The sequence below is a fragment of the Triticum urartu genome, chromosome 4A (genome assembly GCF_056163025.1).
Source record: "Triticum urartu cultivar PI428250 chromosome 4A, HENAU_Tu73, whole genome shotgun sequence".
Classification (NCBI taxonomy): Eukaryota; Viridiplantae; Streptophyta; class Magnoliopsida; order Poales; family Poaceae; genus Triticum; species Triticum urartu.
Window position 1 is genome coordinate 190,900,316 of NC_141876.1, and position 24,903 is coordinate 190,925,218.

Sequence of the window (24,903 nt, forward strand, 5' to 3'; positions counted from 1 at the left end):
CCCTACCTCGTGGGCCCCCTGGTGGCCCTCGGATGCCCATCTTCTGCTATATGGAGTCTTTCGTTGAGGAAAAATCATAAGCCAGCTTTCGGGACAAGACTCCGCTGCCACGAGGCGGAACCTTGGCGGAACCAATCTAGGGCTCCGATGGAGCTGTTCTGCCGGGGAAACTTCCCTCCGGGAGGGGAAAATCATTGCCATCGTCCTCACCAACGATCCTCTCATCGGGAGGGGGTCAATCTCCATCAACATATTCACTAGCACCATCTCCTTTCAAACCCTAGTTCATCTCTTGTACCCAATTCTTGTCTCCAAGTCTGGGATTGGTACCTGTAGGTTGCTAGTAGTGTTGATTACTCCTTGTAGTTGATGCTAGTTGGTTTATTTGGTGGAAGATCATATCTTCAGATCCTATATGCATATTAATACCCCTATGATTATGAACATGAATATGCTTTGTGAGTAGTTATGTTTGTTCCTGAGGACATGGGAGAAGTCTTGCTATTAGTAGTCATGTGAATTTGGTATTCGTTCGATATTTTGATGAGATGTATGTTGCCTCTCCTCTAGTGGTGTTATGTGAACGTCGACTACATGACACTTCACCATTATTTGGGCCTAGAGGAAGGCATTGGGAAGTAATAAGTAGATGATGGGTTGCTAGAGTGATAGAAGCTTAAACCCTAGTTTATGCGTTGCTTCGTAAGGGGCTGATTTGGATCCATATGTTTCATGCTATGGTTAGGTTTACCTTAATACTTTTGTTTTAGTTGCGGATGCTTGCAATAGCGGTTAATCATAAGTGGGATGCTTGTCCAAGTAAGGGCAGTACCCAAGCACCAGTCCACCCACATACCAAATTATCAAAGTACCGAACGTGAATCATATGATCGTGATGAAAACTAGCTTGATGATATAACATGTGTCCTCGGGAGCGCTTTTCTCTATATAAGAATTTGTCCAGGCTTATCCTTTGCTACAAAAAAGGATTGGGCCACCTTGCTGCACTTTATTTACGTTTATTACTTGTTGCTCGTTACAAATTATCTTATCACAAAACTATCTGTCACCTATAATTTCAGTGCTTGCACAGAATACCTTGCTGAAAACAGCTTATCATTTCCTTCTAGTCCTCATTGGGTTCGATACTGTTACTTATCGAAAGGACTACGATAGATCCCCTATACTTCTGGGTCATCAAGACTCTTTTCTGGCGCCGTTGCCAGGGAGTGAAGCACCTTTGGTATGTGGAATTTGGTAAGGAAAAATTTATATAGTGTGTTGAAATTTACTGTCACTTGTTAGAGCATTACTAGTAGAACCCTCAAACCCTCAAACCCTCACTAGCATTTTAAGGGTCCAAAAATGATCTTTTTGTGCACTTTTATGGGTTGAAAAACAGGGGCAAATATTAGAACCCTCAAACCCAACCCTTATAATAGAATATTCCCCATGAACGACGTTGTCGTTGCGCGCGGGAGGTCGACGGGGCGGCCGCCGACGACGGGGGCGACTAGCAGCGGCGGTCGCGGGCATGGGCGCGGGAGTTGGGAGGATTTTTCCCTCCCGCGCGAGGATAACCGCCAAATGAGGGTTGGGGTAGGTTTTTCTCCCCAACCCTTACTTTTGAGGATTGGGAGAGGGTTTGAGGGTTGGACCTTTAAAAAAATTTGAGGGTTTGAGGGTTAAGGGGTTCTAGTCTACGGCTTTTTTTCGACAAAAACAGTAAAAAAGCAGTTATTTTTAGGGGTTTGAGGGTTTGAGGGCTCTACTAGTAATTCTCTTACTATGGAAAGTAATCCTCCGAGGGGCTTGTTCGGGGTATCTTCACCCCGACCAGAAGAGCAAAGAGTTGCTCCTCAACCTATTGAACCTACTGATAATGAAAATGTCTACTTTGAGATTCCTTCGGGTATGATAGAAAAACTTCTAGCTAATCCTTTTGCAGGAGACGAAACAATGCATCCCAATGAGCACCTAATATATGTGGATGAAGTTTGTGGATTATTTAAGCTTGCAGGTGTGCCCGATGATGTTATTAAGAATAAGGTCTTCCGTTTATCTTTGAAGGGAGGCGCATTGACATGGTATAGGCTATGTAATGATATGGGATCATGGAACTACAAACGATTGAAATTGGAATTTCATCAGAAGTTTTATCCCATGCATCTTGTTCATCGTGATCGCAATTATATATATAATTTTTGGCCTCGCGAAGGAGAAAGCATCACTCAAGCTTGGGGGAGGCTTAAATCAATGTTATATTCATGCCCCAATCATGAGCTCTCAAGAGAAATGATTATCCAAAATTTATGTGCTCGGCTTTCTGATAACAACCACACCATGCTCGATACTTCTTGTGATGGCTCTTTTATGATGAAGACTATTAAATTCAAATGGGATTTATTGGAAAGAATTAAATGCAACTCTGAAGATTGGGACCTCAACGAAGGTAAGGAGTCAGGTATGACACCTAAGTTTGATTGTGTTAAATCTTTTATGGATACCGATGTTTTCCGTAAATTTAGCACTAAATATGGACTTGACTCTGAAATAGTAGCTTCTTTCTGTGAATATTTTGCTACTCATGATGATCTCCCTAGGGAGAAGTGATTTAAATATCATCCTCCCATAGAAGTAAAAGTAGCTGCACCTATTAAAATTGAAGAAAAGACTGTCACTTATAATGATCCTATTGTTCCTACTGCTTGTGTTGAGAAACCACCTTTTCCTATTAGGATAAAAGATCATGCTAAAGCTTCAACTGTAGTTCATAAAAGCAATATTAGAACCTATACACCTCTTGAGCAAGTTAAAGTTGAACCTAATATTGCTATTGTTAAAGATCTCTTGTCTGATAATATTGATGGGCATGTTATTCATTTCTATAATGAGACTGCTAGAATTGCTAAACCATGTGCTAAAGATAAACATAGACCCGTGGTAGGCATGCATGTTATTTCTGTTAAAATAGGAGATCATTGTTATCATGGCTTATGTGATATGGGTGCTAGTGCTAGTGCAATACCTATTGACTTATACAAAGAAATTATGCATGATATTGCACCTGATGAGTTAGAAGATATTGATGTCACCATTAAAATTGCCAATAGAGATACTATTTCACCAATGGGGATTGTTAGAGATGTTGAAGTCTTGTGTGGGAAAACTAAATATCCTGCTGATTTTCTTGTTCTTGGTTCCCCACAAGATAGCTTTTGTCCGATTATATTTGGTAGACCCTTCTTGAACACAGTTAATGCTAAGATAGATTGCGAAAAGGATGTTGTTACTATTGGTTTAGGTGACATGTCTCATGAGTTTAATTTCTCTAAATTTCGTAGACAACACTGTGAAGATGAATTGCCTAGTAAAGATGAAATTATTGGTCTTGCTTCTATTGCCGTGCCTCCTAGTGATCCTTTAGAATAGTATTTGCTAGACCATGAAAATGATATGTTTATGAATGAAAGAAGGGAAATAGATGAAGTATTCTTTAAACAGGAACCCATCCTGAAACACAATTTGCCTGTTGAAATCCTAGGGGATCCTCCTCCACCCAAGGGTGATCCTGTGTTTGAGCTCAAACCGTTACCTGATACTCTTAAATATGCTTATCTTGATGAGAAAAAGATATATCCTGTTATTATTAGTGCTAACCTTTCAGAGCATGAAGAAGAGAGATTATTGAAAACTCTGAAGAAGCACTATGCTGCTATTGGATATAATCTCGATGATCTTAAGGGCATTAGTCCCACTCTATGTCAACACAAAATAAATTTGGAAAAAGATGCCAAACCAGTTCGTGATCACCAATGACGTATGAATCCTAAGATGAAAGAAGTGGTAAGAAAGGAAATACTAAAGCTCCTTGAGGCAGGTATAATTTATCCCGTTGCTGATAGCCAGTGGGTAAGTCATGTCCATTGTGTCCCTAAAAAGGGAGGTATTACTATCGTTCCTAACGATAAATATGAATTGATTCCGCAAAGAATTATTACAGATTATAGGATGGTAATTGATTTCCGCAAATTAAATAAGGCTACTAAAAAAGATCATTACCCCTTACCTTTTATTGATCAAATGCTAGAAAGATTATCCAAACATACACATTTTTGCTTTCTAGATGGTTATTCTGGTTTCTCTCAAATACATATGTCAGCTGATGATCAATCTAAGACCACTTTTACTTGCCCGTTCGGTACTTTTGCTTATAGACGTATGCCTTTTGGTTTATGTAATGCACCTTCTACCTTCCAAAGATGCATGATGGCTATATTCTCTGACTTTTGTGAAAAGATTTGTGAAGTTTTCATGGACGATTTCTCCGTCTATGGATCCTCTTTTGATGATTGCTTAAGCAACCTTGATCAAGTTCTATAGAGATGTGAAGAAACTAACCTTGTTTTGAATTGGGATAAGTGCCATTTTATGGTTAATGAAGGTATTGTCTTGGGGCATAAAGTTTCTGAAAGAGGTCTTGAAGTTGATAAAGCTAAAGTTGATGCTATTGAAAAGATGTCGTGTCCCAAGGACATCAAAGGTATAAGAAGTTTCCTTGGTCATGCCGGTTTTTATAGGAGGTTCATTAAGGACTTCTCAAAACTTTCTCAGCCTCTGACTAATTTATTACAAAAAGATATACCTTTTTTTATGATAATTGCGTAGAAGCATTTGAAATACTTAAGAAAGCATTGATCTCTGCACCTATTGTTCAGCCACCTGATTGGAATTTACCCTTTGAAATTATGTGTGATGCTAGTGATTATGCTGTAGGTGTTGTTCTAGGGCAAAGAGTTGATAAGAAATTAAATGTTATTCAATATGCTAGTAAAACTCTAGACAATGCTCAGAGAAATTATGCTACTACTGAAAAGGAATTCTTAGCTGTTGTATTTGCTTGTGATAAGTTCAGACCTTATATTGTTGATTCTAAAGTAACTATTCACACGGATCATGCTGCTATTAAATATCTTATGGAAAAGAAAGATGCTAAACCTAGACTCATTAGATGGGTTCTCTTGCTACAAGAATTTGATTTTGCATATTATTGATAGAAAGGGAGCTGAGAACCCCATTGCAGACAACTTGTCTAGGCTAGAGAATGTTCTTGATGACCCACTACCTATTGATGATAGCTTTCCAGATGAACAACTAAATGTCATAAATGCTTCTCGTACTGCTCCATGGTATGCTGATTATGCTAATTATATTGTTGCTAAATTTATACCACCTAGTTTCACATACCAGCAAAAGAAAAAGTTCTTCTATGATTTGAGACATTACTTTTGGGATGACCCACATCTTTATAAAGAAGGAGTAGATGGTGTTATTAGACATTGTGTACCTGAGCATGAACAGGAATAGATCCTACGCAAGTGTCACTCCGAGGCTTATGGAGGACAACATGCTGGAGATAGAACTACACACAAGGTATTGCAATCCGGTTTTTATTGGCCTACTCTCTTCAAGGATGCCCGTAAGTTTGTCTTGTCTTGTGATGAATGTCAAAGAATTGGTAATATTAGTAGACGTCAAGAAATGCCTATGAATTATTCACTTGTTATTGAACCATTTGATGTTTGGGGTTTTGATTATATGGGACCTTTTCCTACCTCCAATGGATACACACATATTTTAGTTGCTGTTGATTACGTTACTAAGTGGGTAGAAGCTATTCCAACTAGTAATGCTGATCATAACACCTCTATTAAGATGCTTAAAGAAGTTATTTTTCCAAGGTTTGGAGTCCCTAGATATTTATTGACTGATGGTGGTTCACATTTTATTCATGGTGCTTTCCGTAAAATGCTTGATAAATATGATGTTAATCATAGAATTGCATCTCCTTATCACCCACAGTCTAGTGGTCAAGTAGAATTGAGCAATAGAGAACTCAAATTAATTTTGCAAAAGACTATTAATAGATCTAGAAAGAATTGGTCCAAGAAACTTGATGATGCATTATGGGCCTATAGAACTGCATATAAAAATCCTATGGGTATGTCTCCGTATAAAATGGTTTATGGAAAAGCATGTCACTTACCTCTCGAACTAGAACATAAGGCTTATTGGGCTACTAAAGAGCTCAATTATGATTTCAAACTTGCCGGTGAGAAGAGGTTATTTGACATTAGCTCACTTGATGAATGGAGAACCCAAGCCTATGAGAATGCCAAATTATTTAAAGAAAAAGTTAAAAGATGGCATGACAAAAGAATACAAAAGCGTGAGTTTAATGTAGGGGGATAAGATGGAATAGCCTAGTGGTGGGGAGGGGTTGATGCCTTCCCACCCACCCAGGTTCAAGGCATGGTACTTGCAATTTGGGTTTGTTGCACCAATTATACTGTAGGGGGTTCCCTTACAGTCTTTCTATCAAAAAAAGTGTGAGTTTAATGTAGGTGATTATGTATTGCTATACAACTCTCGTTTAAGATTTTTTGCAGGAAAACTTCTCTCTAAACGGGAAGGTCCTTAAGTTATCGAGGAGGTCTATCGTTCCGGTGCCATAAAAATCAACAACTTTGAAGGCACAAATCGGAAGGTGGTGAATGGTCAAAGAATCAAACATTATATCTCAGGTAATCCTATAAATGTTGAAACCAATGTAATTGAAACCGTAACCCCGGAGGAATACATAAGGGACACTTTCCGGAACGTTTCAGACTCCGAAAAGGAATAGGTATGTGGTAGGGTAAGTAAACCGACTCGAAAATAGTTCTAATGGCAATTTTCTTCCGTTTTGGAATATTTAGAAAAAAATAGAAAAATAAGAAGCAGTCCGGGAAGGACACGAGGGCTCCATGAGGGTGGAGGGCACGCCCTACCCCCTGGGCGCGCCCCCTACCTCATGGGCACCTCGTGTGCTCTCTGGACTCCGTTTTCTTACACGTTACGTATTTTGGTCGGTAAAAATTCATTATATAATCTCCCAAAGGTTTTGACCACCGTATCACGCAAAAAAATCTCTTGTTCTTGTTTCGAGTTGTTTTCTGCCAGGGTTGTCAAAGCCAAGCATCATGTCGTCTCCCTCCTCCTCCAACAATGAGGGCAACGATGCTTGGCTAATGAAGATAGAGCTGAAGAGAGAAGAACCCATGGAGATCAACAAGGATGAAGGGATCAAGAAGGCCACGGAGGACCAAGTTCCGGCAACAGAAGACATCCTTCAACTTGATCACAATCTTCTTACCCCAACTGAGATCGAAGCTTTCAAGATGATTGATTTAGCTCGTATACAAAATAAGTATCTCACACGTGAAAATATTTTGTTGAAGGAGCACATCATCGCACTCAAAGGCATTATCCGCAGGTTAGAAGACCTCCTACACTCGATGTGCGACTATCCATCATCAACAACTCCAGCTTCTTCACCAACAAAGAAGAATTGAGTATCTAGTATGGGAACTCCCCTTGGCAACTGCCAAGCTTGGGGGAGTGCCCCGGTATCGTATCACCATCACTTCTATCTTTACCGCTTTTCTTAGTTCGATCCTTTTGATGATATTTTGATCTAGTAGAATAAAGTTTTAGTATGATCTAGTTGTGAGTTTTGCTTTATGATCTTTTTATGTAATCGAGTCCGTGAGCTATATATAATAAAGATTAGTGTTGAGTCAAGGGCTTGATTATTTTGCCATGATCCTGAGTGAATAAAATAAAAGAGAAAGAATAAAAAGAAATAAAAGAGATCATATGGATCTTATGGAGAGTAATGAGCTCACATAGAAAGAGTATGATGAATAAAAGTTGTTGAGAGTTGACAAACATAGTTTTGGTCACCGTTGCAATTAGTAGGAAGTAATAAAGAAAGAGAGGTCTTCACATATAAATATACTATCTTGGACATCTTTTATGATTATGAGCACTCATTAAAATATGACATGCTAAAGAGTTGACGTTGGACAAGGAAGACAACGTAATGGGTTATGTTTTCTTACATCTGAGATAAATTATATTGTCATGGATCATCCAACATGACTGAGCTTGCCTTTCCCCCTCATGCTAGCCAAATTCTTTGCACCAAGTAGATATACTACTTGTGCTTCCAAACACCCTTAAACCAGTTTTGTCATGAGAGTCCACCATACCTACCTATGGATTGAGTAAGATCCTCCAAGTAAGTTGTCATTGGTGCAAGCAATAAAAATTGCTCTCTAAATATGTATGACTTATTAGTGTGGGAGAAAATAAGCTTTATACGATCGTGTGATATGGAAGAAATAAAAGCGACGGACTGCATAATAAAGGTCCATATCACAAGTGGCAATATAAAGTGATGTTCTTTCGCATTAAGATTTCGTGCATCCAACCATAAAAGTGCATGGCAACCTCTGCTTCCCTCTGCGAAGGGCCTATCTTTTACTTTTATCTCCTACCTTACATAAGAGTCATGGTGATCTTCACCCTTCCTTTTTACATTTTATCTTTTGGCAAGCACAACATGTTGGAAAGATCCTGGTATATATGGCTAATTGGATGTGAGTTTTCATGAACTATTATTGTTGACATTACCCTTGAGGTAAAACGTTGGGAGGCAAAACTATAGGCCCCTATCTTTCTCTGTGTGTCCGATTAAAACTCCATACCCATAAGTATTGCGTGAGTGTTAGCAATTGTGAAAGACTATATGATAGTTGAGTATGTGGATTTGCTGAAAAGCTCTTATATTGACTCTTTCCTATGTTATGATAAATTGTAATTGTTCCAATGACTGAGATTATAGTTTGTTAGTTTTCAATGAAGTTTATGAATCATACTTGAAATTGTGATTGAATTGTTACTCTAGCATAAGAGATCATATGACAAGAATTATATAAGTTGTTGTTCTAAGAATGATCATGATGCCCTCATGTCCGTATTTTATTTTTATCGACACCTCTATCTCTAAAATGTGGACATATTTTTTGATTTCGGCTTTCCCTTGAGGACAAGCTAGGTCTAAGCTTGGGGGAGTTGATACGTCCATTTTGCATCATGCTTTTATATCGATATTTATTGCATTATGGGCTGTTATTACACATTATGTCATAATACTTATGCCTATTCTCTCTTATTTTACAAGGTTTACATATAGAGGGAGAATGCCAGCAGCTGGGATTCTGGGCTGGAAAAGGAGCAAATATTAGAGACCTATTATGCACAGCTCCAAAAGTCCTGAAACTTCATGGAAGTCATTTTCAGAATATATAAAAAATACTGAGCGCAAGAAGTTCCGGAGGGGGCCACACCCTGCCCACGAGGGTGGGGGCGCGCCCCCCTACCTCGTGGGCCCCCTGGTGGCCCTCCGATGCCCATCTTCTGCTATATGGAGTCTTTCATTGAGGAAAAAACATAAGCCAGCTTTCGGGATGAGACTCCGCCGCCACGAGGCGGAACCTTAGCGGAACCAATCTAGGGCTCCGATGGAGCTGTTCTGCCGGGGAAACTTCCCTCCGGGAGGGGGAAATCATTGCCATCGTCATCACCAACGATCCTCTCATCGGGAGGGGGTCAATCTCCATCAACATCTTCACCAGCACCATCTCCTCTCAAACCCTAGTTCATCTCTTGTACCCAATTCTTGTCTCCAAGTCTGGGATTGGTACCTGTGGGTTGCTAGTAGTGTTGATTACTCCTTGTAGTTGATGCTAGTTGGTTTATTTGGTGGAAGATCATATGTTCAGATCCTATATGCATATTAATACCCCTCTGATTATGAAGATGAATATGCTTTGTGAGTAGTTAAATTTGTTCCTGAGGACATAGGAGAAGTCTTGCTATTAGTAGTCATGTGAATTTGGTATTCGTTCGATATTTTGATGAGATGTATGTTGTCTCTCCTCTAGTGGTGTTATGTTAACGTCGACTACATGACACTTCACCATTATTTGGGCCTAGAGGAAGGCATTGGTAAGTAATAAGTAGATGATGGGTTGCTAGAGTGACAGAAGCTTAAACCCTAGTTTATGCATTGCTTCGTAAGGGGCTGATTTGGATCCATATGTTTCATGCTATGGTTAGGTTTACCTTAATACTTTTGTTGTAGTTGCGGATGCTTGCAATAGAGGTTAATTATAAGTGGGATACTTGTCCAAGTAAGGGCAGTACCCAAGCACCAGTCCACCCACATACCAAATTATCAAAGTACCGAACACGAATCATATGATCGTGATGAAAACTAGCTTGATGATATTCCCATGTGTCCTCGGGAGCGCTTTTCTCTATATAAGAATTTTTCCAGGCTTGTCCTTTGCTACAAAAAAGGATTGGACCACCTTGCTGCACTTTATTTACTTTTATTACTTGTTGCTCGTTACAAATTATCTTATCACAAAACTATTTGTCACCTATAATTTCAGTGCTTGCAGAGAATACCTTGCTGAAAACCGCTTATCATTTCCTTCTGCTCCTCGTTGGGTTCGACACTCTTACTTATCAAAAGGACTACGATAGATCCCCTATACTTGTGGGTCATCAGTGACGGGGGTGGCTCGGGGCGGCGGCGGCTCGGGAACGGGGGCGTGGCGGGCCGGCCGGCGAAGGGGGTGGCACGGGGTGGCGGCGGCGCGGGTGAGGGGCAGCGACAGCTCAGGCAGGGGAGAGAGAGCGGACAAATAGAGGGGTGGGGCTTGTGCTGGCCGCATTTTAGTAAGGTCACAACTCTTTGCCGTCTACTAGCCTAGCTAACGGACGTTAGGTTGGCCACTTTCTTTGTCGTCCGCTGGCAGACGGGAAAGAAGCTTTGCCGTTTGTCAGCGGACAGCAAAGAAAGTGGTCGTTAGATGGTTCTCGCTAGTGGGCCACCCTCCCTTTTTGCCATCGGCTAGCAGACGGCAAAGCTTCTATGTCGTCCGCTAGTGGACGGCAAAGAGCTGGCAGACGGGAAACACCCTCTTTGTCGTCCGCTCTTTCTTTGCCATCATCTTTCTGTAAGTTGATGGCAAAGAGCTAGCTGATGGCAAAGATCCTAATTCCAGTAGTGAGAGAACCACCTATTCTTGTGTTGAGATCAAAGGTGGAATTCCACCCCAACCATATAACTTTGATCTCTAGCCTTCCCAAGTTGCTTTCCACCCAAATCCCTTTTGAGTGCTGAGGAGACTATCTTTTGAAGCATAAGAGCAAGAATTTCATCATCAACATCTATTACCTTTTGGAGAATGGTGTCTCCTTGATTAGTTAGGTGTCACTTGGGATCCTCCAATGCTTGTGGAATGAACCAAGAAGTTTGTAAAGGCAAAGAGATTGCCTACTTCATGAAGATCTACCCCGAGTGAGGCTAGTTCTTCATGGGCATAAGCCGTGATGGCATACACAAGGTTGCTTCTTTGTGGACCCTTTGTGTGTGGAGCCCTTTGTGGACTCGAGCAACCGTTATCCCTCTAGGAATTGAAGTCTCCATTAACGGGGATGTACGATAGCACCATCTATAAGAACCGCGGGGGGGGGGGGGGGGGGATTCGTGTCACCCTTTGTTTGCAAAATCTCCTAAACTCTACTCCTTACAGTCTTGCACTTGCATGTCATTTACTTACCGATGCCCATACTCTCGATATCCATGTGTAGGATGTATGCTCGCTATCTAACTTGTACTAAAATCTGCTTAAGTTTCAAGAGAACTAAAACTTGCACACTTTGCCTTGTTAGTGTCTATCCCTCCCCCTATAGACCTATCCTTTCGATCCCACACTTGCAGATGGGATAGTGGCCACTGACGTCTCACCACAAGAAACTGCTGACCCAGGCAGAAAATCCATCGTCATTGCTGCACATCCATGCCCTCTGCTCAAGTCACTATGTATATATAGATCGCACTCTAGAGCAACCATGACAAATGTCAAATCAGGACCGATATGCACCACCACTCCATCGAGTGCATCCGTCCTCACCAAGCACCATCGACGCACCGACTGCTGACAAGCCTAGCCGTGGCACCGCGATGGCGACTCTGGCCCAAACCTAGATCTGGGAAGGGGTGGCACCGGAATGCACCCCCCCTTCAATGGTAGGATGAGATGGCCCCCGGACCACCTGGACCCGTCCACACTACCCAAGATCGGCGAGCAGACTAGCAGCACCAGCGGACAAGCGCTCGGTAGCGGCATATCCAACAAGGGTTGAAGAAGCCTGATGGGAACCGGGGGTGACTGAAGAAGATGACCCCGCCGCCGCTAATACCCATGGGCTTTGCCTGGCGACTTCAGACAGCGGCGACCAGGTAGGATGGGGAGGAGGGGTCCTTGGGATGGAGGCGGAGGCATCGCCCGTGTCGCCCCAGGCTTGCGACACAGGGGCCTCGGTGGGGTTCATTGAATATAGATATCGTATGTAATTTAAATTATTATCAATACAATTTTTTATCATTTATATTTAATTTAAGCACAGTCATATTCTAACAAACTAAGGCACCCAGCCAAACTAACAAAAATACACCAATTGAAGTATCATATCAATTCAGCTAGCTCAAACCTGTTCGATAGATTGATAGAGTTATCGGTGTATGTTTCAAACTCATCTATCTCTTCTTCTGTTGGACTCCTCCTCTCATTGTAAATCCTCTATCCTTCTCATGTACGAACTCTGGGTGAATCCTAGTGATCTCCCAATGCTTGTAAGCCATGACAACTTCTCAATATATACAGCGGCCCGAGACCAAAGGGTTCAACACTTCCTCCAATCTTTACATGGTATCAGAGCCTATCCTCATTACCTCTAGCAACCTACGAGAAAGCCTTCAGCCCGAGAGGAAAAACAACCTAGTTGTTGTATTCGCTGTAGATCAACGCCATGGCAGGAACCGATGCATCCACCGCCGCCGCTACCATCTCCACCCTCACCACATCCACCATGGGCGCCATGACTATCCAGTTTGCCGGTTCCACATACGCTTCTTCTTCCACCTCCAGCAACGGCGCTAGCTCCCTTGGGTCGCCTCCGTCAGAGAAGCTGACGAGGATGAATTTCCTTCTTTGGAAGGCCATCGTGCTACCCCAGATCAAGGGGGCACGGATGGAGCACTTCCTGGACGCCGCAACCATGGCGCCCCCTGCCGCCATCACCATCACCAAGGATGGGAAGGAAGAGCAGGTCTTCAACTACGCCAGGACGATCTTGTATGCCCAGCAGCAGCAGGTACAAGGTTACCTTATGGGATCTCTATCACGTGAGGTTCTTGCGCTGGTCGTAACTCTCCAGACGCCGGCCGAGGTGTGGAGCGCCATCCACACCTTCTTCGCTGCGCAAACACAATCGCAGCTCGTCAACACTCGCATCTCCCTTGCAAATCTTCAGAAGGGCAACATGGGGATGCCAGAGTACCTCGCCAACATCAAAGCCTTAACGAACGAGATCGCCTGCACCGAGTCTCCGCTCGGCGATGGGGAGATCATCTCCTTCGTTCTAAAGGGTCTGGACATGGAGTATAACTTGGTGGTCTCAGCCCTCTCTGCTCGTGTCGAGTATGTCACCGTCACCGAGCTCTACACCCAGCTTCTTAGTTTTGAAGCCCGCATCAATCTGCTGCAACAAGGAAACCTGCGTCAATCTTCAGTAAAGTCCTTGACTCGTGGCCGTGGCTAAGGTGGCCGAGGTCGTGGTCACCAAGGCCAGCAAGGGATGACCAAGGCCAGCAAGGGCATGGCCGAGGCAACAACAACAACAATGGGCGTGGGAGCTCCAACAACAATGGCCCACGCCCCTCCGGCAACAACGGTGGTCACCCCCGAACTCGATGCCAGCTCTGCAAGAAACCCGGTCATGAGGTACTTGATTGTTGGCATAGGTATGACGAGAATTACGTGCCTGAAGAGTGCCATGTTCTTGCCGCTTTGAGAGAGCAAGGAGGAGAAGGAGACGCCGTGTGGTATGCTGATTTTGGGGCAACTGATCACATTACTAGCGAGCTTGAGAAACTCGCAACTCGTGAAAGCTACTGTGGCAATGATCAAGTGAACACTACTGCAAATGTGGAGGTATGGACATACATCATATTGGTCAAGCTTTCATTAATTCCCCTACTTCTAAACGTGATCTTATTCTTAAAGATGTGCTTCATGTCCCACAAGCTAATAAAAATCTTGCTTCCATGTCTCGTTTGACATATGATAATAATGTCTTCTTTGAGACTCATCCTGAATATGTTTTCATTAAGGATCGAGCAACGAGGGAGCTCCTCCATCACAGTAGATGCATTGGAGGTCTCTACCCCATCACATCCAGAGTCATTAATTGAAAGCGTCGTCGTCAAGTCCATTCCATCGTCAAGCCCTCCTTGGCAAGATGGCATCAAAGATTAGGTCATCATTCGTCTATTATAGTTGAGCAAGTAGTAAATAAAGACAATCTTCCATTGTCGGGTAGAGATAATACAGAGTCTGTTTGTGAAGCTTGTCAGTGTGCCAAGAGTCATCAACTTCCCTATCCTAGGTCAAATAGTGTTTCTCATGCTCCTTTAGTCCTTATGTTCAGTGATGTATGGGGTCATGCAAGAGATTCTTTTGTAAGAAAAAAATATTATGTTAGTTTCATCGATGATTATAGCAAGTTCACTTGGATATATTTGCTTAAACACAAATCTGAAGTCTTTGCTATTTTTCAAGAATTTCATAAACTTGTTGAGCGTCACTTTGACAAGAAAATCCTTGCAGTCCAAAGTGACTGGGGAGGCGAGTATGAGAAACTCAACTCGTTCTTTTGTAGTGTAGGCATTGAACATCATGTATCTTGCCCAAATGCATATTAGCAAAACGGTTCTGCAGAACGCAAGCACTGTCACATTGTTGAAGTAGGATTATCTCTACTTGCTCATGCTTCTATGCCGCTCAAATATTGGGATGAGGCCTTTATTGCTGCTACATATCTTATCAATCGTCTTCCTAGTAGAGTCATTGGAAATTTAACTCCTCTAGAGCGCCTGTTTCATCAAAAACCAGATTACACATCTCTAGAAAAAATTTGGTGTGCTTGCTACCCCAATCTTCGTCCCTATAATCGCCAAAAACTTGAGTTTCGGTCCACTCAGTGTGTTTTCATTGGGTACAGCAATCTCCATAAAGGCTACAAGTGCCTAGATGTCTCAACAGGACGAATCTATATTTCTCATGATGTCATTTTTGATGAAACTATTTTTTCCTTTTGCCCAACTTCATCCCAATGCAGGCGCTCTTTCATGAAGAAATTTCACTTCTTTCCGAGTCTTCAACTTCTCCTGATCACGGGGGTGAATTAACTGAAACTGATCATGAGATGTTACAAGAAAATAATGCAGGTTCTAATGAAGAAAATGCAGTTTCTGGCCGTGATTTTATGTGTGCAGATTTGGACAAAACAGGCGCTGTAGCCCATGTTGATTTGCTGCAGAACTGCGGCGTCAGTGTTACGCGATCCAAGGAGAATCTCCTGGCGCGCGCTGCCAATTAGGAAGAGCCTGCCAGCCCATGTGCGGCTGACAAGCCGACAACTATGGGCCTCGGTGACTCACCTGTTGCCACGAGTGGGCGGGCCAACGTCTCGGCCGACAGGCCTACAGCCACGGGGCCCAGCAACAGGTCGCCCTGTCATGCACCCGAGCGGGAGTCATCCGACGATGCCACGCGGAGTCCGCTGGTTGGCGATTTTAGTACGAGGCAAATTCTTTCAGACGACGTGGTTTTCTCGGATCTGGAGCGATAGGGCAGCTGATCGTCTTCGGCAGACGCGCCTGGATCTTCTACGACTGGGCTCTGTATTCCAGGATCTTCTGCGGTTGAGCTACATATTCCAGAAAATACAAACGATGCGCAAATAATTTCTGCATCAAGGTCTTCCGCTCGTATGACTGAAGTTTCTCAGTGTAGTACCAGATCACAGTCAATCAAGCCTAAAGAATATAAAGATGGCACAATAAGGTATGACAGTCGGAAACATGCTTTTCTTACTAGTACTGGTGAACCAGGTAATTTAAGTGATGCCCTTGCACACAAAGAGTGGAAAGAAGCTATGGATAGTGAGTACCAAGCTCTTATGAAAAATAAAACTTGGCATCTAGTTCCACCAAAAAAAGGAAAAAATGTGATTGATTGCTAGTGGGTCTATAAAATTAAAAGAAAAGCATATGGAACCATAGATAGATACAAGGCTAGGTTAGTTGCAAAAGGATTCAAACAAAGATTTGGAATTGATTATGAGGACACTTTTAGTCCTGTTGTTAAAGTAGCTACTATCAGACTTGTATTATATATTGTTATTTCTAGAGGTTGGAGTTTACGAGAGCTAGATGTTCAGAATATGTTTCTTCATGGTGTTCTTGAGGAAGAAGTGTTCATGTAGCAACCGCCAGGGTATGAAAACAAAAGCACACCACATTATATTTGCAAATTAGATAATGCCTTGTATGGACTAAAACAGGCTCCTAGAGCCTGGTACTCAAGGTTGAGCACAAAGTTACAACAACTTGGTTTTACTCCATCAAAGGCAGATACCTCACTATTCTTCTATAATAGAGGCAACATAACAATATTTGTTCTTGTTTATGTTGATGATATAATTGTTGCTAGCTCCAGTCCAGATGCTACTACATGTCTGCTTCAGGATCTTCATATGGACTTTGCATTGAAGGACTTGGGAAACCTTCACTATTTTCTTGGCATTGAAGTGAAAAAGGTGAAGGATGGAATACTTTTGACACAGGAAAAATATACTACTGACATTATAAGAGGATGGGACTGGAACACTGTAAGCCTTTAACTACACCACTCTCAACTTCAGAAAAATTCTCAGTTGAGGGAGGAGATGCACTTGGTCCAGAGGATGCAACAAATTACAGAAGTGTTGTTGGTGCATTACAGTACTTGACTCTAACTCGTCCAGATATCTCATATTCTGTTAATAAAGTATGTCAGTATTTGCATGCTCCTAGTACAGTTCATTGGACAGCAGTTAAAAAATTGTGAGGTATCTTAAGTTCACAATGGGACTAGGAATTAAGATTGCTAAGTCATCATCCATGTTGGTGAGTGCATATTCAAATGTTGATTGAGCAGGGTGTGCTGATGATAGAAGGTCCATAGGTGGATTTGATTTATTTCTACGATCAAATCTTATATCATGGAGTGCAAGGAAACAGGCCACTGTCTCTAGATCCAGCACTGAAGCGGAATATAAAGCTCTAGCAAATGCAACTGCCGAAATTATGTGGATTCAGACTCTCCTTTGTGAACTAGGAATAAAAGTTCCACAAGCTGCAAGGTTATGGTGTGACAATATTGGTGCAACCTATCTTTCGGCAAATCCTGTTTTCCATGCACGGACAAAGCATATAGAAGTTGATTTTCATTTTGTCAGAGAAAGAGTGGCTCACAAATTACTTGATATCATGTTTATTCCCACAGGAGATCAACTTGCTGATGGCTTCACCAAACCACTTACCATGAGGAGGTTGAATGAATTTAAGTACAATCTAAATCTAGACAACACTACTAGGAAAATGCTTACCAGTAGCGCTGGTTTTTGAGCTACCAGTAGCGCGGGCACCAGCGCTACTGCTACGGCGCTATAGCTATTTTGTAGCAGTAGCGCGTTTTTAGGCCAGCGCTACTGGTAAGTTCAAGTACTAGTAGTGCATTTTCAGGCCCGCGCTACTACTAACATTTATGTTTTTGTAGCATTTTGGCACTGTACATGTTTAAACAGATATATCTTTTATACAATAATAACTCATCATGAACTAGTCTGTTTAAATAGCATATTCATTACCACTTGTCATCACCATCAAACAATGTTCGTCAATGAGACATCATATAACAAGTTGGTCACTAGTCATAACCACAACTCCTCATCATCATCATCAACTCTAACACATTGTAGCACATAATAACACATTCTAGCTACGACCTACTCCTCTCATAGGACCTACTCTACCCTCTCTTACGTAAAATATCATAAAACAAGATAGGCATTGACGCTGCATTAAGGAAAATTGACTCTCCATAATAAAGAACGGAGATCATCTTGTCTCCAAGTCTTGGCCTACGCACAATGTTGCTTCCAAGTAGCTCTCTACGATGGTTCAAACATTTTTTGAAATCATCTATTATCATGGCTTCCTCACTTTTAGAAATCTGGTATGGACAGGAGTGATGTGGATACTGCGGCTGACCTGGCCGTGGTGGCCGTAAGCTCATAACATTAACGCGACCTCTCGTCAACATCAGATGAGGCACACAATACATCGGGATTTTCTGTTCAAAAACATAGTAATAACTTTGTAGTTAGCAATATAGTTTAGTTTTAGAAGAATTTATGCAAAAGATGCACAGATGTCGTAATAGTAGAAAATCTTACCATGATATCTCCATTGATGTTACCGTAGTTCAACACGTGCACTAGTGGCACGTATTGACCATAATGTGGAGGAGTTTGATAATAGCTATTGTAATTCTCAATATCAGTAAAAAAATGCGATAAGACCATCTTGCTCCTTATAAGTTAATTGTGCTTCATCATTGTAGTAGTAGGTTCTCTCTAGCATTTTCCGTACATTTTTTAAAGAATGAAAATAAGCTGTCAATGGAAATAAACTGTCAAATATTTTGAAATAAACAATATAAATTACTTAGTAAATATGTTTAAGAAACTCACACAGCGGTAGAACTGGAAGCGTGTCAACAAGGACCCAAATGGTCATATCATTTTCGTCGATGTCAGGATCACCAAGATCGCAGGTGAGAAGCATACCCTCATGAAAATCATATGCCTTGTAAAGGGCTTCCCAATTCAGGCAACCAAAATTGGATGAGTTCACAGAATTGTATAGATTTACAGCAAAATCATAACCATGATGGGTCCTTAGTTGAATTATCTTTATCTCCATTCTTTCATGATCTTCAAAACCCATCTTCTCCAAGACATAGCGTCTTGCATGGCATGGGATAAGCTAGTCGAATTGTAAAAGACGGAAATTACACGTTGAAGAAGCAGAGAAGTCGTGCAAAAAATAACAAAAAACACTTGTCGTCGTTGCGTACCGTTTCAACATCGAAGGTCTCTTGGAGCTTGATGCTGAAGCGCCGACCTTCTACCATGTGAGGCATGTCGCACAGACCGCGCTCATCTTCGCAGTAGTCGCACATAGCGAATTCCCTTTCGTCGTCAGACATTTCCTAATAGGTAATTAATAATCCATCATCGAATACATATATAGTAGTTTGTAGCAAAGATCATCATATAATAACTAAAACACCTAAAATTTGTAGTTTATAGTAGTTTGTAGCAAAGATCATCATATAATCCATCATGAATACATATATAGTAGTTTGTAGCACAAACCGCGCTCATCTTTTGCATTCAATAAGCAAATAACTAATAGGTAATTAATAATCCAGCATCGAATACATATATAGTAGTTTGTAGCAAAGATCATCATATAATATCACTAATACATCTTGAATAATAGCTCCTCTAGGTTCAGTGGGCCGCGATGGACACCCAAAGAGAAGGAACCATCACCGGATCATAGCTCCGGTGAGATCCCCAAAGAATCTGCCAGGTATTGGAGAACCGGCCGTTCGCCAACGCAACCAAGTAGCGCTGGACGTGCGCATTCTCCTCCATGACACAGTGCTGTACCACATGTGCTGGGGACTCAAGCCTCTCCACCGATGCAGGCCCACGTGACCGCCACCAAAGAAGCTCCGGGTCGACGACGGGCTGGCTCCTCACTAAGCTGCGCTCACCAGAAGGTAGCACAACCCAGTACCAGCCCGGCGGAGCCCAGTCCCGGACATGGCCCCTCGGCTCAACCAGGAGTCCTCCGCCGAGTCGATGACGAGGATGCGGGATAGGCATCGTCAATGTCAAGAACAAAATGCTTAATTATGAAAACAAAATTAATAAACACTTAGCAAAATTTGGCATGACCTTTGTTAAAAACAGGACATATCGAGCGCCTGAAATTTGTCAGAATGTAAACGAATTGACATTTCTGGCAAAACATAGGCCACTCGGAAAAATATGACATGTCCAAAATGTGACATGTTCAAAATATGCATTGACATGTCCACTGCAAATTTGCATATTAACAGGAAAAATTGATTTAACTAAAAAAATAACAACAATTGCTTTAACTAAAAAATACCTAGAATTCTGTTAACTACACCTAAAACAACTAAAACACCTAAAATTCTGTTAACTACACCTAAAACAACTAAAACACCTAAAACTCTTTTAAATACACTTAAAACACCTAAATTATATTAACTACACCTAATTAAAAACCTAGCTGAATTTCTATCCTAACTTTAAAACCTAGCTAAATTTAAAAACCTAGGGTTCATACGAATTAACTAGGGTTCATACCTAATCTGTCCAAGCAAGGTTCGATCATGCATAACCTAAATTATTCTAAAAACCTACATTTTTAACTAAAACACCTACAAATTTAACTAAAACACCTACAAATTCAACTAAAACACCTACATTATTCTAAGAACCTACATTTTTTAACTAGGATTCAAAATAATTAGGGAGGAGGAGGGAGGGAGGAGTACCTCTCGGTGGAGGAGGGCCGGCGCGGGGAAGGGCGGCCAATGGAGAAAGAGGGGCCCACGCGGGGAGGGCGGCCGAAGTAGGATGCGGGGGCGGCGGCCGGATCGGGGGATGGATTCGATCTGGTGTGAGCGTGTGAGTGTGAGTGAGGGGAGAGGGGTGCACGCGCGGGCCGGCGAGGGAGAGGAAGCAGAGGTGGGCCTAGCGGCAACGTAGGGGAGGAGGCCCAGCGCTATAGCTAAAGCTGCAACAGGGGGCCGAGAGCGTGGCCCATTAGCAGTAGCGTTGGCCGTGAAATACAGCGCTACTACTAACGTGCGCTTGTAGCCCTGGTGCTGGCCGGCGCTACTGCTAAATAGCAGTAGCGTGGGGTCTCTAACCAACGCTACTGCTAAATGTCTACCTATAAGCATTTTCCTAGTAGTGCAAGGTTTCGTAGGTTTAGATTGAGGGAGGATGTTAGATAGATTGATAGGGTTATGCATGTATGTTTCAAACTCATTTATATCTTCTTCTGTTGGACTCCTCCTCTCATTGTAAATCATCTTTCCTTCTCCTGTACGAACTCCGGGTGAATCCTAGCGATCTCCCAATGCTTGTAAGCCACGACAACTTCCCAATATATACAGCGGCCCGAGACCAAAGGGTTCAACGCTTCCTCCAATCTTTACAAAACCATTGATTAACTTGATGTTACATCAAATGATACAAATAATTCAACAGATACCTTTGAAGTTGGAAAGAAGATTGTTTTCTAGAAAACCATGTGTACTCGACCTTGACGAGTCTTTCATGGTGATGAAACGACGCTCTCCACCTTGGGCACCTTGACTGGGAACCGGTGGATCTCCTCAATCCATGGATTGCTGCCGGCTTCCTTTGATGGGTGAATGTCCTTGAGCGCGCGCCACACCGCGCTGTTACACTTGAACCCTGACCCGAAGGCGATCTGCCACGCACGGTGCTCGCGTCGGACGCGTCCCTTCGCCTCCGTGTATGCAAGCTCGTACCAGAGCGAGCTGCTCGACGTGTTCCCCCACCGGTTTAACGTCATCCTCGAAGGCTCCATGTGCCAGTCACTGAGCTCCAGGTTCTTCTCAATGGTGTCCAGCACCGCTCTGCCACCGGCATGGATGCAGAAGTGCTCGAAGGCCATCTTGAAGTCCGGAATGTAGGGCTTCATCTTGAGACCAAAGATCTTCTTGCCGATGAGAGAGGTGAGGAAAAGGATCTGCTCGGACATGGGAAGAACGAGGGGGCCGAGCGTGGTGATGTTGGTCTTGAGGGCCTCACCGGCGACGGCCATGAGGTCCTTGGAGAGCGCAACGCCGACCCGGCCAGCCTTGTCCTCCTCCTGGAACACGCAGCGATAGGCGCGGTCGTCGGTGCCGTGGTGCGTGCGCACGGTGTGCACGAGCTGGTATTTCGAGCGGCGCTTATCGGCGACGCGGTTGCTGAGGAGGATCGCCGTGCCGCCCATGCGGAAGAGGCAGTTTGACATGAGCATGGAGCGGTCGTTGCCCCAGTACCAGTTGAGCGTGATGTTTTCCATGCTCACCACCAGCGCGTACGAGTTCTGCTGGACCTGCATGTATCCATTACAACATGGCAACTCCAATGAGAAGCAAATTAATGTGTCAACTAAATAAACACATGCCTCCTCCTACTACTAGACGTCTGCCTGCGCATCCGTATTCACGATAGACAGCTATTATCGACGAATAATTGGCTTGGCCCTACTGGCCACTCGCATCAACACGAGATTTATTGGACCAACTCTTCCTGCCAGCTAGCTGCCCTCATCAATATTAGGACAAGCGGTGATCAGCTAGCTCGTCGATGGATCGATCGATCCCTGCACACGTCAACCGTTAGGTGCTTAATAAACCACTCAAAGATGGGAAACACTCGCTGCCTGGACCATTTCGGAGTACAAGCGAATGAAACAGAAACACTCCCTCGCGAGCTGGTGCACCAACAGGTTTTCGATCAGCACAGGCTTCGATCAGTACACGTGCGAGTGATATTGGAGCGGTGGTTGAGTGTTAATTAATGGGATGCTATCGTCTTAACAAGAACAACGCCCAAAGCACACAAGGTGTGCAGGCCGACCAAATAGAAAATTTAGCTCCTCAGGTAGTCAACAAATTAATCAAGGATACAGATCTCTGTTCAGCGAAATTAAGACTCTCATTGCCATTGACTTAATACAATTGAAATTAGAAATAATACTCCCTCCGTTCGAAATTACTTGTTGCCGAAATTGATGTATCTAAACGTATTTTAATTTTAGATACATCCACTTTCAAGACAAGTAATTCCGAACAAAGAAAGTACCTAACAACCAACTAGAAGTATTAATGTTCCAGGAGAATATCACACTCCTCCGTAGATGTTGTAATCCGACACGTATAGCAGCAGCGAATGTTAGACAATGACAGCATAGGTATATAGGTCAGAAAAAGTACTAGAAAACTACATGAAAAGTCAAACCAAGTCAAAGTTTGCTCTCCCTTCGGAACCGCTCTCTGGTTTCGATCAACACGATCCATCTACCCAACCATCGGCTGACGTGCGAGCAGCTGTAGTCGCTCAACTTCAATAGAAAGTATCATATATTCCCTCCGTCTGAAAATACTTGTTATTAAAATGAATTAAAAAGAATGTATTTAGACTAAAATACATCTAGATACATCTTTTTTATTTCTTTTTCATGGCAAGTATTTTTGGACGGAGAGAGTACTAGTACTATCATACATACGATATTGTACTCCCTGGTTCCTTGATATAAGGTATACAAATTTTTAAGAAAAAAATCGAAATATACAATTACATTGCAATACTCGCTTGGATAACCTTTTTTAGCGATTTGATTACCTTTTCTTATATCAAGCAAGCTTCTCTATTTTCTCATATTATTAGTCAGATATAATCTCGGTCAAAACTTATGAAATATTTTCTCCACGTGCGTTCTTTATTTTCCATGTTAAAAACTATACACCCTATATATAAAAATGGAGGGAGTTTGATATTACCTTTATAGTGCATAGTATAGTTACATAAATAATTTTAATTATAGTCATACATGACACATAGTATAGCATTTAACCTCTCTTTCTTCTTTGATTCATTGCCACATCGACATGTTTACTATTCTTAAGTGCATGATAGCAGCTAATAAACCCCACTATCGCCAGCCTAACCCACTCGAACGCACCGCGAAATTAACACTATGCTACGTACTCGAGGAGTTGTATAAAAAATTACCTGGAGCAGCTGCTTGGCCAGGTCGATGGAGATGAGCCCGGCGCTGCATCCCATGCCGCCGAGGTTGTAGCTGGCGACGTTACCGCGGAGCTTATAGTGGTTGACGACCATGGCGGAGAGCGATGGCGTCGGGTTGAAGAGGCTGCAGTTGACGACCACGACGCCGATGTCCCTGGCCCTCACCCCTGTCTTGGCGAGCAGGCTGTCGATGGCGCCGAACATAACAGCCTCCGCCTCCCGCCGCGCTTCCGCCATGCACGGGTTAGGGGGCGAGTTGAGCACCGCCGCCGGGAAGTAGGTCCCCTGCCCTAGCCCCGACCGCTCCAAGATCTTACGCTGGAACGCCAGGTTATCGTCGGTGAACACTCCGGCCTTGTTGGACTGCTCCATGAAGGTCTCCCGGGTGACCACGTGGTCGGGCCCCGGCTTGTAGCACGCGAAGTCTAGCAGGTACACCGCGCGCGGCCGCCGCGCGAGGTAGACCGTCGCGAGGGCCGTGGCAACGGACACGAGGGAGACAGCCAGCTGGAGGTTCGCGAGGAGGTAGGCACGTGCTGCGGCCAGGTCGGACGGGGTGAGGCGGGACGCACGGAGCGCCAACGCCGCGGCGAACGGGGCAAGCAGTACGTAGATCGCGTTGGACACCACGATGTGGTAGCCAAGCTTGAGGTACCCCGGGCGGCGAGGTCCCTGACGCTTGCCATCGCCGCCGCCGGCCGTGGTTTCTTGGGCGGCGGCACTCATGGTGGCGTAGCGCCGTGGGACACGGGCCGGCTAGCTTGCGTGCGTGCGTGGTGGCTGCTGATCGAGCCGCGGTTGGTCGGGGTTGGGAAGTGTTTGTCCGGGATAGATGGGAGGTGAGATCGGAAGCGATATATATGGGTAGCGGTAAGCGGGAGGTGGGTGCAACCACCGGAGCTACCATTAAGACGCAGCGAAGGCAGAGGGGAAGGAGAAGCGAAGGAAGCGTGGGCGGGGATCGGTTTCGAGTTATTAATGTGAGACGCGCGCGCGGAACGCAAGTTGGGCGCCTCGGCACGGCGGTCGCGTCGTGCTCGTGCAGGAGTGGGCCTCGGTCCGTGGTGGTAGTGTAAATGTGGTTGGGTTGGCGTTGGGGTACAGACGGAGACG

At 43.5% G+C, this 24,903-nt stretch overlaps 1 protein-coding gene and 1 pseudogene across 1 annotated transcript; one reads left to right on the plus strand and one right to left on the minus strand.

Moving 5' to 3' along the window:
• The first annotated feature begins 13,350 nt into the window (after nucleotides 1–13,350).
• LOC125555135 (small nucleolar RNA Z247) lies at nucleotides 13,351–13,489 on the plus strand (annotated as a pseudogene).
• Nucleotides 13,490–21,152: 7,663 nt separating this feature from the next.
• Nucleotides 21,153–24,649, minus strand: LOC125551302 (3-ketoacyl-CoA synthase 20). The gene is made up of 2 exons (XM_048714484.2): nucleotides 23,773–24,649; nucleotides 21,153–22,090 (listed from the first exon to the last, which is right to left on the minus strand). Exons 1-2 carry the CDS (start codon nucleotides 24,514–24,516, stop codon nucleotides 21,296–21,298), a joined length of 1,539 nt encoding a protein of 512 aa, XP_048570441.2. The 5' UTR covers nucleotides 24,517–24,649; the 3' UTR covers nucleotides 21,153–21,295.
• Nucleotides 24,650–24,903: the final 254 nt, after the last annotated feature.